The sequence below is a fragment of the Cucurbita pepo genome, chromosome 13, assembly GCF_057944985.1.
Source record: "Cucurbita pepo subsp. pepo isolate OVF chromosome 13, ASM5794498v1, whole genome shotgun sequence".
Taxonomy (NCBI): Eukaryota; Viridiplantae; Streptophyta; class Magnoliopsida; order Cucurbitales; family Cucurbitaceae; genus Cucurbita; species Cucurbita pepo.
The window spans coordinates 3,157,549-3,171,208 of NC_141810.1; the positions used below are offsets into that span (position 1 = coordinate 3,157,549).

General features: G+C 37.5%; 2 protein-coding genes and 1 non-coding gene across 4 annotated transcripts; all 3 read left to right on the forward strand.

The window, feature by feature from the left end:
- Positions 1–575: 575 nt before the first annotated feature.
- On the forward strand, positions 576–2,948 carry SCL8 (SCARECROW-like 8). The gene has a single exon (XM_023694245.2). It carries the CDS (start codon positions 827–829, stop codon positions 2,585–2,587), a length of 1,761 nt encoding a protein of 586 aa, XP_023550013.2. The 5' UTR covers positions 576–826; the 3' UTR covers positions 2,588–2,948.
- Positions 2,949–8,334: 5,386 nt separating this feature from the next.
- TRNAR-CCU (transfer RNA arginine (anticodon CCU)) lies at positions 8,335–8,407 on the forward strand. The gene has a single exon. It is a non-coding gene; the product is annotated as a tRNA-Arg (tRNA).
- A 63-nt stretch (positions 8,408–8,470) lies between these two features.
- Positions 8,471–11,033, forward strand: LOC111808327 (septum site-determining protein minD homolog, chloroplastic). Of its 2 annotated transcripts, none has more exons than XM_023694246.2 (2): positions 8,471–9,688; positions 10,687–11,033. In XM_023694246.2, the coding sequence occupies exon 1, from the start codon at positions 8,586–8,588 to the stop codon at positions 9,555–9,557; it is 972 nt and encodes a 323-aa protein (XP_023550014.1). In that variant the 5' UTR covers positions 8,471–8,585; the 3' UTR covers positions 9,558–9,688; positions 10,687–11,033. The 2 variants fall into 2 exon arrangements, with proteins under 2 accessions (XP_023550014.1, XP_023550016.1); XM_023694248.2 differs by lacking the exon at positions 10,687–11,033 and adding an exon at positions 10,297–10,590.
- Positions 11,034–13,660: the final 2,627 nt, after the last annotated feature.

Below are 13,660 nucleotides of genomic sequence, written 5' to 3' on the forward strand. Positions count from 1 at the left end.
AAACCAGAAGGAAATTCGTAACGTGACTATTATTGATGATAAATTGAACGTAAGATTAGCCATGAAAACCAGAAAGAAATTCGTAACGAGCAATGGAAAATGAAAAAGATAATAATTTTCAAAAGAAAAAACTAATAATTATCATACTAGTAAAATTAAAAATTTTAAAAGAAAAAAAAAAAAATTTTAGTGCATGTAATTTGGATAAATTTAAAAAATAAATATATTATTTCTGAAATGATATTTAAAGAGAAATGCATTTAATGGAAGGTAAGTCCACGCGCGGAGGGATGAGAGTGGGGAATGATGAGGGGAGGGAAGCAAAAGTTTCGTGGAAAGTAAGGAGCATGGGTTGGGTCTACCTCGTTTTATCACCACAAATTCTTCTTAACTGTCGCCACCCAACCCCATCTCACCAGCATCCAACGGTCCACAGTTTTTTCCCCATTTTTATTTTCCATAAATCATTTAAATTCAATTTTAATTCAATTTAAAAAAAAAAAAAAAAAAAAAAAAAACAGAGAGCTATTCGATTCATATCATAGATTGATAGATATCCGCTTGAAAATTTTGAAAAACTTGAAATCAAACCCTCTCTCTCTCCTCTTTCTCTCTCTAAAATCTTCTTCCGTTATATTCTCAAGGATTATTTAACTGTCTCTTCTTCTTCTTCTCCTTTATTTATTTATATATATATATATATATATATATATATATATATATTATAAATTCTCTGTTTTGGGGTTGGGAATTCACAGTTTTAATTTTTTAATTTTGTGATTTTGAGAGAGAAAATACAGAGAGGGAAGGAATCTGTTCTGTAAAAATGCAATCTGGTTTCACCGGTGGTGGCGCGCCGGATTTCTACACCGCCGGCAGATCCATCCCCAACCCATCTCAGCCGAATCCATACAGATCGCAGCTCCCCGGGGGTGCTTTCTTAGATCCGACCACCGGTCAGATCGGTCGGCAAATCCCCTCTTCTCTGCTTGGAAAACGGAATCTCGCCGATCTTCAACATACCCACCACCATAATCTTCCTCTCAACAACCTCTTCCTCCGCTCTGTTAAGCCCAGAGCTTTTGCTCATCCGATTTCACCACTTTCCAATTTGGATTTCTACTCTACTATGTCTCTGCCGTCGCCGGATGTTCAATCCCACCGTCTTTATGGCACGAGCTCCGCCGCGCTTCTTCAGCAGCTTCGTCAACAGCCGAATGGGGTGGTTCCGGTGAGGGATTTGCAGAGTTTGGACACGGAGAAGAAGATGATTATGAATCATCGCCTTCAGGAATTGGAGAAAGAGCTTCTTGAAGATATTGATGATGATGATGGAAGCGACGCCGTTTCGGTGATTACGAACTCGAATAGTCCATGGTGTGAAACGATTTATAATCTGATTAGTCCCACGGTGGCGCAGAATCCAAGTCCGACTTCCTCTGCTTCTTCTTCCTGTTCTTCGTCTACCTCGTCCTCTGTCGCTTCCAAAGCTTCTGATTCTTGGAAACAATCTGTAATCGAGGCAGCCGCCGCGATTTCCGATGGGAAATTAGAGGGTATTGATGAGATTCTTGCTCCGGTGGTTGTTTCGAATTCGAAATTGGCGGAATTTATGGTGTTTGCTCTGAAATCGCGTGTGAATCCGGTGGAATTCCCGCCGCCGGTGATGGAGATTTACGGTGAGGAACACACGGCGGCGACCCAGTTGCTGTATGATGTTTCTCCCTGCTTTAAACTCGCTTTCATGGCGGCGAATCTCGCGATTCTTGAAGCGATCGGAGAAGACGATCGGAAAATGCATGTTGTGGATTTCGACATCGGAAAAGGCGGTCAGTATATGAACCTAATTCACCTCCTCTCCAACCGCCAGAAAGGGAAGGTTTCTGTGAAGCTAACGGCGGTTGTGACGGCGGAGAGTGGCGGCGAGGAGAGGTTAAAACAAGTCGGCGAGTCGCTGAGTCAACTCGCAGACGAACTCGGCGTCGGGTTCGAATTCAACATCGTAAGACATAAACTCGCCGAGTTAACACGGGAGTTACTCGGCTGTGAGCCGGACGAATTACTAGCGGTGAATTTCGCATTCAAGTTATACCGAATGCCGGACGAGAGTGTCTCGACGGAGAATCCCCGCGACGAGCTTCTCCGTAGCGTAAAGGCGTTGGCACCCACCGTCGTGACGGTAATGGAGCAAGAATTGAACATGAATACATCTCCATTTAAGGCTCGGGTAGCCGAGTCGTGTATCTACTACAGTTCATTGTTCGAGTCTATTGATTCGACCATGCAGAGAGACCATCCAGACCGGGTGAAGGTTGAGGAAGGGATCGGACGAAAGTTAGCCAATTCCCTAGCTTGCGAGGGGAGAGACCGAGTGGAAAGATGCGAGGTGGCTGGGAAATGGCGAGCCAGGCTGGGGATGGCTGGGTTCGAGGCAAGGCCGATCAGTCAAACCGTAGCTGAGTCGATGAAAACTCGGTTGAGTTCAGGCTACCGAGTCAACCCGGGGTTCACCGTGAAGGAAGAAAACGGAGGAATTTGCTTCGGCTGGATGGGCCGGACTCTCACCGTCACCACGGCGTGGCGTTAGTTTGTTTTTTTTTCTTTTTTTTCCCTTTTTAATTTTTAATATTACCTAATTTTCTAAAGTATTAATATTAATATTAATATTAACATTTTCCCGAGAAAATGGAAAGGAAAATGGTGGGGTGTTTGGATTCCGAGAAAATTCTTGTAATTTAAATTAAAAAAAAAAAGGGGAAAAAAAAAGATAAATATTTTCCTAATTTTGGGGGTGTGTGAAAGAGGAAGTTTGGTGAGTGCCAACTTGTTGAAACCAGATGGGCCCCACTTTTAATATTTTCCTAATTTTATTTCTTATAATAAAATTATTGTGAACATCGTGTCGGCTTCTGATTGGCAGTTGGAATATATTTTTAATTCTATTTTCACTTTTTTTTTTCTTTCTAATCATTAATAAGGGTTACCAAATTAAAAAGTCCAATTTTGTTTTAAATATAATTAGATATTAATGCAATTTATGGCGTTAATTTACAAAATTAATATCGGGAAAAAGAACATTAAATGGTGGGAATGGTAACTTTGGAAAGTTACTGAGGCATTAATTATTTGGCATGTTACTGATATTATGTTTTAATAAGATTTTATTACCTAAAATAAGATTATTTTTATGGAGTACAGCTCGATTTTTTATTAATTTTTAATGTAATAAATGAGAAAATTTAAAAATTTGATAATATTTGACCATAGTGGATTTGTTACCATATGTAAAAGGTTTTTATTATTAAAGTAATTGTAATTAATTTTTATCATTTCATATGAAGTTTGACAAAATTGATTTAATTAAATTCTCATTTATTGATAATAATAATAATACTTCTTTTCTTTTGCTTTAATATTCCATTTTTTCTTTCTATATTTATTCATTACCGAACTAATCTCTAAATTATTTATCTAATTTTTTTTTAAATATATTAGTTTGATTGAACAACTCGACCCATCTAGTCTGATCCAACTTGATTCAGTTGGATTAATATGGGTCTAATTGATCGGTTTGAACTCTCTCTCGCTGTTTTTGGAGCTGATATCAATCTTTATCGAGCTAATATTGGAAGGGGTATTAAAACTCGGGATTAAATTTATAATTTTTTTAAAAATTGAATATTAAAGAAAATAAGAAGAAGGGGTCAAGAGTCCAAGGGTTTATTTAGTTTTAAAATGATTTTTAAATTGGTTCTTCGTTATGTAGTTTTTTTTTTTTTTTTTTTTTTTTTTTTTTTTTTTTTTTTTTTTTTACCTCGTTTGGATTGCACTAAAGAAGTAATAGGTTAGAGGGAGAATTATATCTTGTTGGATACTGCATCGTTGAGTTATAAGACCTCATGCACGCATGCACGTCGTGTATGACATGTGAAATTGTATAAATTTTTTGTGACAAATACCCATATTTTATCATGAATGTCTTCTGTTGGAATAGCTCGATTTTGTTGACTGAGTGTAAATTTCTATAAGTTGGAGTAAAGTCCACCACGACTCGGTCACATTGACCTCAAAGAATGACACTTTTAGTAGTACTTCATGACAAATATGCTAGAGTGACTTCACTGACTAGCTACTAATTTAAATAAGCTCGTTAAAGCCCGCTAAACTCCCACTTAAGTATCTCTTCGAATTGATACGTTCAATCAATGGGTTAATTGATCATTAAACTACATTCGATAAAAAATGAGTAGTTCAGACCAATTGAGTTATGCTCATGTTGGCTCGTACGTATCTATTGCATTTTATATTATCGTCAGATGTTACAATACACATATTAATATTAATATGAATAAAAGAATTACTAAGTTTATTTTTAATTTTAATGTAATATTTTCAACTTTGAAGTGATTTGACGCATCATTAATTTAAGGTATAAACTTGAGAGAGTAGGAGGTGCTTTATGGGACCTCATGTATTTTGTATATCACGAGCATCAAAATACTTTCACGTTATGATTAGTACGAACATGTACACGATAATATTATATGGGCTCCTTTTCCTTTGTAGTTTTAAATAGTCTGAGCGTGTGCTAGCTTTAATCAGGCATAGGGGTACGTATATGAGCCTATCTTGTAGGTCCATATATGCATGCATGGGACGTGTGTAGAGAAGTACTACATACTCAAGTAAAAAATAGCGATGTTCAATAAAACCTTAGTGTTTTGGTTCGTATTTTAAAACATAAATGAGACTCAATCGTACACGTCAATAATCATTATAATGACCTATTATAGTGGGACGGGACCGAAGAAAGCTTTCCATCTCCACCCCACTTTGTGGACCTATTCAATACAAAATCACAACTTTGACTATAGTCAAGTTTGACTAAACGATAAAACCAAACAGAAATTAATTTAAAATCACAACATAAAAAGAAAATGATAATTTGTAACATCTAGAAATTAAAAAGTAAAACGAAAAAGAAAACTCTATCTTTTGACCTACTCGATTATAAAATTTAAGTCAAGATTGACTTTTGTCATAAGGTACCTAGTCAAGAACGCCAAACCTCCGATCATAAAAAATACTCTAGATCGCCAAAAGGATGATCAAAGGTATAGAGTGGAAATATATCTTATTTTCGAGTTCTTGAATAGGATCAAAATTTTAATTTTTACCATATGACGGTGGTCCACGGTTTTTAGAGTTGATTACAGACGTTCGAACTCTATGTGCCAATTAGGGTTAAGTTAGACGACCCTAATCTTTGATGCGTACGATTGGGCCGGAGGGTAGAAAGTTGCATAATTACATCATTTAACCTTTATTTTGGTTACATAATTAAAAGGTATTTTAGGGGGTCCTAAACTAGCAATGTTGGTAATAGATTCCAATCTTGTCTGCTGTAGAGTTGACTTTGAAAAGGATTCGCAAATCTGTGCAGTGTAATATGTTGTTGAGAAGTCAATGCTTTGTTTATTAATGTTGTCTGCTGTCATGTAATAATCCTATGAAACCACACATCTCATGTTGCCACTCATAACAATCATTTTAGTTAGGGAGAGATTTTCTCACTCTCGTGAGAGTGATTCGTTCTCATTTTCAACCAATGTGAGATCTCACACTGACAATATTTGTTAGTGGTGAGCTTGAACTATTACAAATGGTATTAGAGCCGGACATCGGGCGGTGAGCTCCCAAGAGGATAGATTGTGGATCCCACATCAGTTGTGAGGGTAACAGAGCATTCCCGATAAGAATGTGAAAACCTCTCCTTAATGGGCATGTTTTAGAATTGTGAGGCTAACGACGATACGTAACGTGTTAAAACAGACAATATCTGCTAGCGGTGAGCTTGAATTGTTATAAATGGTATTAGAGTCGGACATCGGACAGTGTGGCTCCCAAAGGGGTCGATTGTGAGATCCCACATCAGTTGAGAGGAAAACGAAGCATTTCTTATAAGGGTGTGGAAACCTCTCCCTAATAGGCGCGTTTTAAAATTGTGAGGCTGACGACGATATATAACGAACCAAAACAGACAATATTTGATAGTGGTGGAGTTGGATTATTACAAGTATCTTATTGCTCTAACGAAAGAATAACATGATATATTGTTGACGAGGGACAAGGGTGAAAGGTATTAATTGGACATGGCTCTAGTATCCATCAATCACCTTCTAACCCTTTGAATTTAGTTCCCATTATGGTATCACATAAAATTTTGACTTCGAAACAAAAAAACGAGGTGGATAAATCAATATACTATTAGTTACGGATCAAAATTAGTGGTGTAGAGAGATTGAGTTGGGTTGTAAAAACCTTTTGGAACCAAATCGAAATTTGGAGTTGGTTGAGTTGGTGACTCGAATAACCTGAGTAGAGCTTATAACCCAAACCAACTTAAATAGAGTACACAAGTAGGTGAACGAGAGGTACATGTTGAACTATCATTAAACATTTGATACGTTATTAGATGATATATTATGTTCTGGTTGTACTTAGAAAATTTGACGTGACATATATTAGAAAATGAAAATTATCCATTAAAAACAAATATTTTTTCTAAAAAATGGAGAAATTATTTTATAGTGAATACCCGTCCCAATTCTTGCAAAAATAAATTAGAATTTCATAAGAATGAGAGTTGAAATAAGAGACAGGAACGGGATAGAGATGAGGAAAACTTCTTTGTCCCCTCCTTATTCTGCAGATATATTCGGATCATAGAAGTAAATAAATGAAATATATGAAAAGGTACTTACGGAAGACATATTTAAGTGAAAAAAAAAAAAAAACCGAACTCGAGCACGTAGGGTGGTCTAAGCTAAGGATGGTCAAGGCAATGCCCAGAAAAGTAGCAGCAAAAAGAGCAGGAACCACCAAAGTTGGCATCCCACATGGTGTTGTTGGGGGCTCAATATTGGCATTTGAAGCCACAACAGCTTTAAATCAATGATGAACAGCTTTCCAAGACCAAGAATTAGAGCAACATGGACTGTAATTTGAACTACATCAGCAGCCATCAAAATACAATACTTGGTGTATTGTTATGACCAAAGAACACTCTCATTTTCCATCTCAAATTCTCTCTTTCATTACCCCCAAACAAAATAATGAAGCGTTCTTCGAAGCTAAAGTTGCAAGATCGTGTTCATGACAAGCCATAAGGGGACAACCTTGGTCCCAACATACATTTTTTTTGTTCACTTGAGTTATAATGGCCGACCATGAATGAAATTTACTGGTTTGCTTCCAATCCTAACGTGTACTTTTTTTACTTAAGTCCAGAGGTGTTCGTGGATAGGATTGAATTAGGTTGAAATTTCTTGACCTACTATAATTGGGTTAGGTATATTCATATTGGTTTTAGGTCATTAAATGTCGGTGGCTAAAACATGTATTATTTTTAAATATTTAATTTAGGCTGCTTCGCTCCTTCTACATACTAAAGTTTTGGATGCTTGTTGATTTAGAAAGATGGTAGGGATGCGTTAGCGCTTTATTAATAGTTTCGAAAGTCGACGGTTCCTCTCCTTGTTGATCGAGCTGCTTCACTCTTTCCCCTTAGTAAAGTATCAAATGTTTATTGCGTTTTAAAAAGATGGTAGGGGCGTTTTAACACTTTACTCCTAATTTCGAAAGTCGACGGTTTCTCTCTCTATTGATCGAGCTGCTTCACTCCCTCCCCTTTGTAAAGCAGCTTTGCTTTGAGAGTATAACCCTCTTTTCATTCATTGTAAACGTCACGTTTTAAATTGAAATGAATATAATTTCTTTTTAGATTCGTTGAAAGTTAAGTTTTTTGTTTTGCAAATTCTTGTATTCTAAAACTTGCATGCTAGAATCATTTAAGTGGTGTTAATCAAACATTTTGCGGAGTAGTTTGAATCACAAGTTTAGAAATAAGTTTTTTTTTTTTTTTTTTTTTTTTTTTTTTTTTTTTTTTTTTTACTCTTGATCTTGATAGGCGACCTTGTTTCTGCCAACTATTTTATACTCACATAGAACTACTCATATTGACCATGTTCTTTATCTGAACAGATTCAATCTAGGGGCACGACTCTCGTACCTATCATCTCATCCTATCTTAACAAAGATTAAGAGATAACTATATATTAGAGTAGTCCGATCTTCTCGAATTCTAAAATCTCCGCAAAAATAAAATTAAATAAAAAAATTTAGTGGAAATAAAAATTGAAATATGAATGGAGAAGTGAACATTTCTAATACTCAATATCTTGAGACCTTAACCAAAGTAAATTGTGAACATTTAGGATATTTATTTATTTTATTGAATAAATATAATTATTGTTAGATCGTGTTCAAACACAAGCGCCTGTAGCTCAGTGGATAGAGCGTCTGTTTCCTAAGCAGAAAGTCGTAGGTTCGACCCCTACCTGGCGCGCTTTCTTTTTTCCTAAATTTAATTTTCTTGTTTTTATTTTATATTTTTTTCTCGTTCAAAATATCCGATCTCTCAGTCTCTGTCGCAGAGGAACATTCAGTCTTCCATTTCCAGTGTCTCAAAGTGATCAAATCCTTACTGTTGGGGTTGGTATGCCCTAATTCTTGCGTTCAGGACAATGCGAATCCTTCACCTTCTTCCCAATCCATTCATCTTCAATCCCTTCCATTCCAAAGCCTTCCCAATCCCCAACCCTAAATCCTTCCCCAAATCCCCCTCTTCCACCCCCGTTAAATCCGTCCTTCAATGGAATCGGAAGCCGGAGCTCGCCGGTGACACTCCCCGCGTCGTCGTCATCACCTCTGGTAAAGGCGGCGTTGGCAAGACCACCACCACTGCCAATGTCGGCATTTCCCTGGCCCGTCTTGGCTTCTCTGTTGTGGCCATTGATGCGGACGTTGGCCTCCGGAATCTCGACCTTCTCTTAGGGCTTGAGAATCGTGTCAATTACACGGTTGTTGAGGTTCTCAATGGGGATTGCCGGTTGGATCAGGCTTTGGTGAGGGATAAACGATGGTCGAATTTTGAATTGCTTTGTATTTCGAAGCCTAGGTCGAAATTACCGATTGGTTTTGGTGGGAAAGCATTGGTTTGGCTTGTGGATGCGCTAAAAGCTAGACAAGAAGGTTGTCCTGATTTCATTATTATCGACTGTCCGGCTGGAATTGACGCCGGATTCATTACCGCCATTACTCCTGCTAATGAGGCGATTCTTGTAACGACGCCGGATATCACGAGCTTGAGAGACGCCGATAGGGTGACGGGATTGCTTGAATGTGATGGAATTCGAGACATTAAGATGATGGTGAATCGGGTTCGGACTGATATGATCAAAGGGGAGGATATGATGTCTGTGCTAGACGTACAAGAGATGTTGGGCTTGGCTTTATTGGGTGCAATTCCTGAGGATTCAGAGGTAATTCGTAGCACAAACAGAGGGTACCCTCTGGTGTTGAACAAGCCACCCACATTGGCGGGTTTGGCCTTTGAGCAGGCAGCTTGGAGGCTTGTTGAACAGGACAGTATGACGGCTGTGATGGTCGAAGAGGAGCCGAAGAAACGAGGTTTTTTCTCGTTCTTCGGTGTCTAAGAGATCAAATTCTCTGAGACAAAGGTTGTGTAGATCTTAAGGGGCCATGTATAAAGTGGAGTAGGAAGAATTTTGGTAGTGTTAGAAGAGCAGCCGGACCTGCTACTACTTGTTCAACAGGAGATGCCACGGTGAGTCGTTCTGTATAGTTGGTTTGATTCTGATTCTCTAGATTTGATTGGTAGAAATCTATAGTTCTTAGTTAGAAAATTTTCATTTTGTTGTGATGATGCCTTTGATTGGCTCCAAAATCACTTCTAATGTGATGGAATGAAATCTCTTGCTTGGCTTTATGATCAAGTTTTGTGATGCAATGATAATGCCATTTTTCAATATGTCACCACCTGTTCACTGAGATCATTATGGACTAATGAGTGCATTCCATTTAATAGCTTCTTTTTATGCCAAGAAAATTGTAGAACGATGCCATTTCAGACTAGATAGAGCCTAAAACTCAACCCCTTGTTTGTATTCAATTCAGAAGAATCATTGTTCATTGAGCCTTTAAGAACCAAATAGGAAGCCTGGTAGATATCAGAAGCAAGCACTAACCCTAAATGAACCATCTTTTGGAAATCGACGTTTTCTCTGCTGCTGACTTAATTGGTTGTCGAAATCGGTTTAATTGGTTGTCGAAAATGTAGACTGAAGTGACACCGAGTGATGAAACAGACTTTTGGTTTGTACATATTAGGGATCGTTTCCTTATAATGGAGTTTCTGTTTCATTCTTCTTTCAGGGATAGAGGCAACTTTCTCTGAAGTGCTGATTGTTTTTGTTGTCGAAATGGTTTATCTTACGCATGTTGAGCTTTGCTCAGATTGGTGATCCTTTGTTAGGTTTATTGCCATACAAAAGAGCTAAAACTCTTTTTATGAGTTCCACTTTTGGAAGAAAGTCGAGTTTTATAAACGACGCTACTCTATGGAAAAAGTTCTCGAGTTGAGTCTTTGTGAGTTCATCTCAAACAACTTTGGGAATTTGTATCTAATGATTTCGTTGGGATTGAAATGCTTTTTCTTTTGTTTGCTTAGGTTCACCTCAAAGGTTATTGACCCCTTTTTTAGGTTTGGATTTTGAATAGGTTCATTTTGATTGACCCCGTTTGTTTTCTTTCATTCTTCTCAAGGGGAGCTTGGAATCAACTGTTTGAAATTGTCATCTCTTTCCACAGAGTTCACAGGAAACCCAGTAAGTAATAACGATCTATACTCCTGAATTTCACTTAAACCATAGTCAGGTAACTTTATTAGATCGAACGGTACGGTAATGTCGAGTAAATGATGGATGAATGTTGTTTGTGAAATTTATGGTTAGATGCAGGTATCTTATGAGTGAACAAGACTGTTTTGTTGGTGCTGCTAGATTGAGTTTTTTTTTTTTCCTTGTATTATTCACAGTTAAAAAATCGTAGAAAAGAGAGATACTTTATCTAATGTGAACTTCAATATCTATTCATCACGATCTTTTCTTCAATTTGTCTTCACACTTCTTTGAAATAAAAGACTCAAAATTTGCTCAAATCCTCAATTGTTACGTGAGACCTCACGTCGGTTGGAGAGAGGAACAAAACATTTCTTATAACGGTGTAGATGTAGATTTCTCCTTAGTAGATGTGTTTTAAAATCTTGAGGCTGATGGTAATATGTGATGGGCTAAAATGAATAATATCTGCTATTGGTGAACTTGAGTTGTTACCGATGATATTAGAGTCGGGTATTGAGTGGTGAGTGGTGTACCAAGGACTTCGTCTCCAAGAAGGATAGATTATGAGATCCCACAACATATTGGTTGTGTGCCAACGAGGACGTTGTGAGATCTCATATCACATTACTTGAAGAGGGGAATGAAACATTTCTTACTACGAGGCTTTGGACGTAGAATGTGAGTCCTTATCGTGAGGCTTTGAAGGTAGAGTATGAGATCTCACATCACATCGGTTTTAAAGGGGGGAATGCAATATTCATTACCATGAGGCTAAAGCAGACAACATTGGCGATGAATTTGAAGACTTCTTTGATGTTAGGTTTTATTGCAATTTTGAGGTGATGGTTTTCCTCTGCAAAATGCTCTGATTTCTCCAATTTTCTTTAGCAACCTTTTTAAAAAACCATTAAACCCTATCAAAGGCTGATTTTGGGGAGGAAATAGTGGAACATCCTCGCTCGCTCGTTCCCCTCTCCAATCGATGTGAGATCTCACAATCTACCCACCTTTAGGGTCCAGTGTTCTCGCTGACACTCGTTCCCCTCTCCGATCGATGTGGGATCTCACAATCCACCCCCTTGAGGTTTAGTGTCCTCACTGGCACTCCGCATGCCCATGACAAACCCAACCATTCATGCCTTTTCATATTCTAGTGTTTTACTTTTATTTTCAGAAATATTATGTCTAGGCGTGTCAGACATGAAATGCCTATGCCTCAGAATGTACTATAGGTGGATACGACTAGTTGTCAACTTCTCCCTACCCAAGGTTATATACTGTAAGCCGTTGTTATTTCTCTCTTGCTTGCTTATATAACGTCTCTTTCAAAAATCTCTCTTTCGAAAATCTCTCTTTGCCCTCGCTTTCTAAAACCTTCTCTTAAAACCGAGGCCAGAGGCTCGAGCATACGTCGCTTGGCCGTAGGCGACGCAAGAACGAATTGGCTTAGCTCACTTGTCGTAGGAAAGTGAGTGCTGCACAATCGTAAGTCCGCTGCCATTAAAAGTGCGATTGTGACACCTGGCTCTGATACCATTTGTAATAGTCCAAGCCTACCGCTAGCAAATATTGTCCTTTTTGGGCTTTCCCTTCCGAATTTTTCCTCAAGGTTTCTATAACGTGTCTACTAAGGGGAGGATTCCATTGATGTGGGATCTTACAACCCACCCCCTTTGGGATCTAGTGTCCTCGTTGGCACTTGTTCCCCTCTCTAATTGATGTGCGATCTCACAATCCACTCCCTTTGGGGTCTAGTGTTCTCGCTGCACTCGTTCCCCTCTCCAATCGACGTGAGATCTCACAATCCACCCACCTTCGAGGCCAAACATCCTCGCTAGCATTTGTTCCTCTCTCCAATCAAAATCTCATAAAAGGAGTTCATATGACTCGAGAACCAGAACTACTTAACTCAAATCATAAATGTTGAGTTGGGTTAGATCTTTTTTCGGTTTTGGTTGGGTTGAATTTTTTTAAAAATCAAAGATTTGGTTCGGTTTGCGAGCTAAATTTTTTTTTTTATCGAGTTCGGAAATAAGGTTACAACCTAACTGTACATTACTATTAAAAAGAGTAACCGATGTAGTGATGCGTTGTAACGTGTAAATGTTTGATATTTGAAATTTATGAAATTTTAGTTATTAATTTTAAGAAATTTTAAGAAATTTTAGTTATTAATTTTATTTGTATTGTGAATAGGTATGATTTTTTTAAAATAATTTAAAAAATGACCCGATAGTCCAACCCAACCTAACCCTGAAATATAGGGTCGGGTGTGAACTCGTTTCAAGTTTCTCAAGTGGAATGACCGTCGGGTGTGAACTCGTTTCAAGTTTCTCAAGTGGAATGACCCGATAGTCCAACCCAACCTAAACCTAAAATATAGGGTTGGGTGTGAACTCGTTTCAAGTTTTTCAAATGGGTTGGTCGCAGAGATTCTTCCAAACCTACTTACCCATCCTTATATACCCCAAATAAACTTTTTATCTAATCAATTCAAACTTAGCTTAACAGATAAAATATAAATTATTATTTTAAAGAGGGATAATTTAATATTCTACTAAAATTAATTTAATTTAATTTAATTTTTTTTAATTTTTTTTTTGTTAAGTTTAAAATTTAAAAGTGATGTTCTAAAAAAACAAAAACAAAAATAGAAACAAATCCACGCGGCTTATATGGTAGGTGTATAGCTAAGCACGTAAGAGACATAATAGATGACATGGCAGTGCACGTGCACATTGTAATTTATTAATGAACTTACCATTATATTTGATGTGCTGTCTCTTAATAATTATTGACGTAGATTAAAAAAATAAGAGTATTCGAGATGAGGGACGAAAATGACTTTTTTGTCTCCATTCCCGCCACTTTCTTTCATGTTTTTACTGCAACTAAAC

Coding starts and splice junctions, on each gene's coding strand:
- SCL8 (XM_023694245.2), top strand. CDS start 827: ATGCAATCTGGTTTCACCGGTGGTGGCGCGCCGGATTTCTACACCGCC.
- LOC111808327 (XM_023694246.2), top strand. CDS start 8,586: ATGCGAATCCTTCACCTTCTTCCCAATCCATTCATCTTCAATCCCTTC.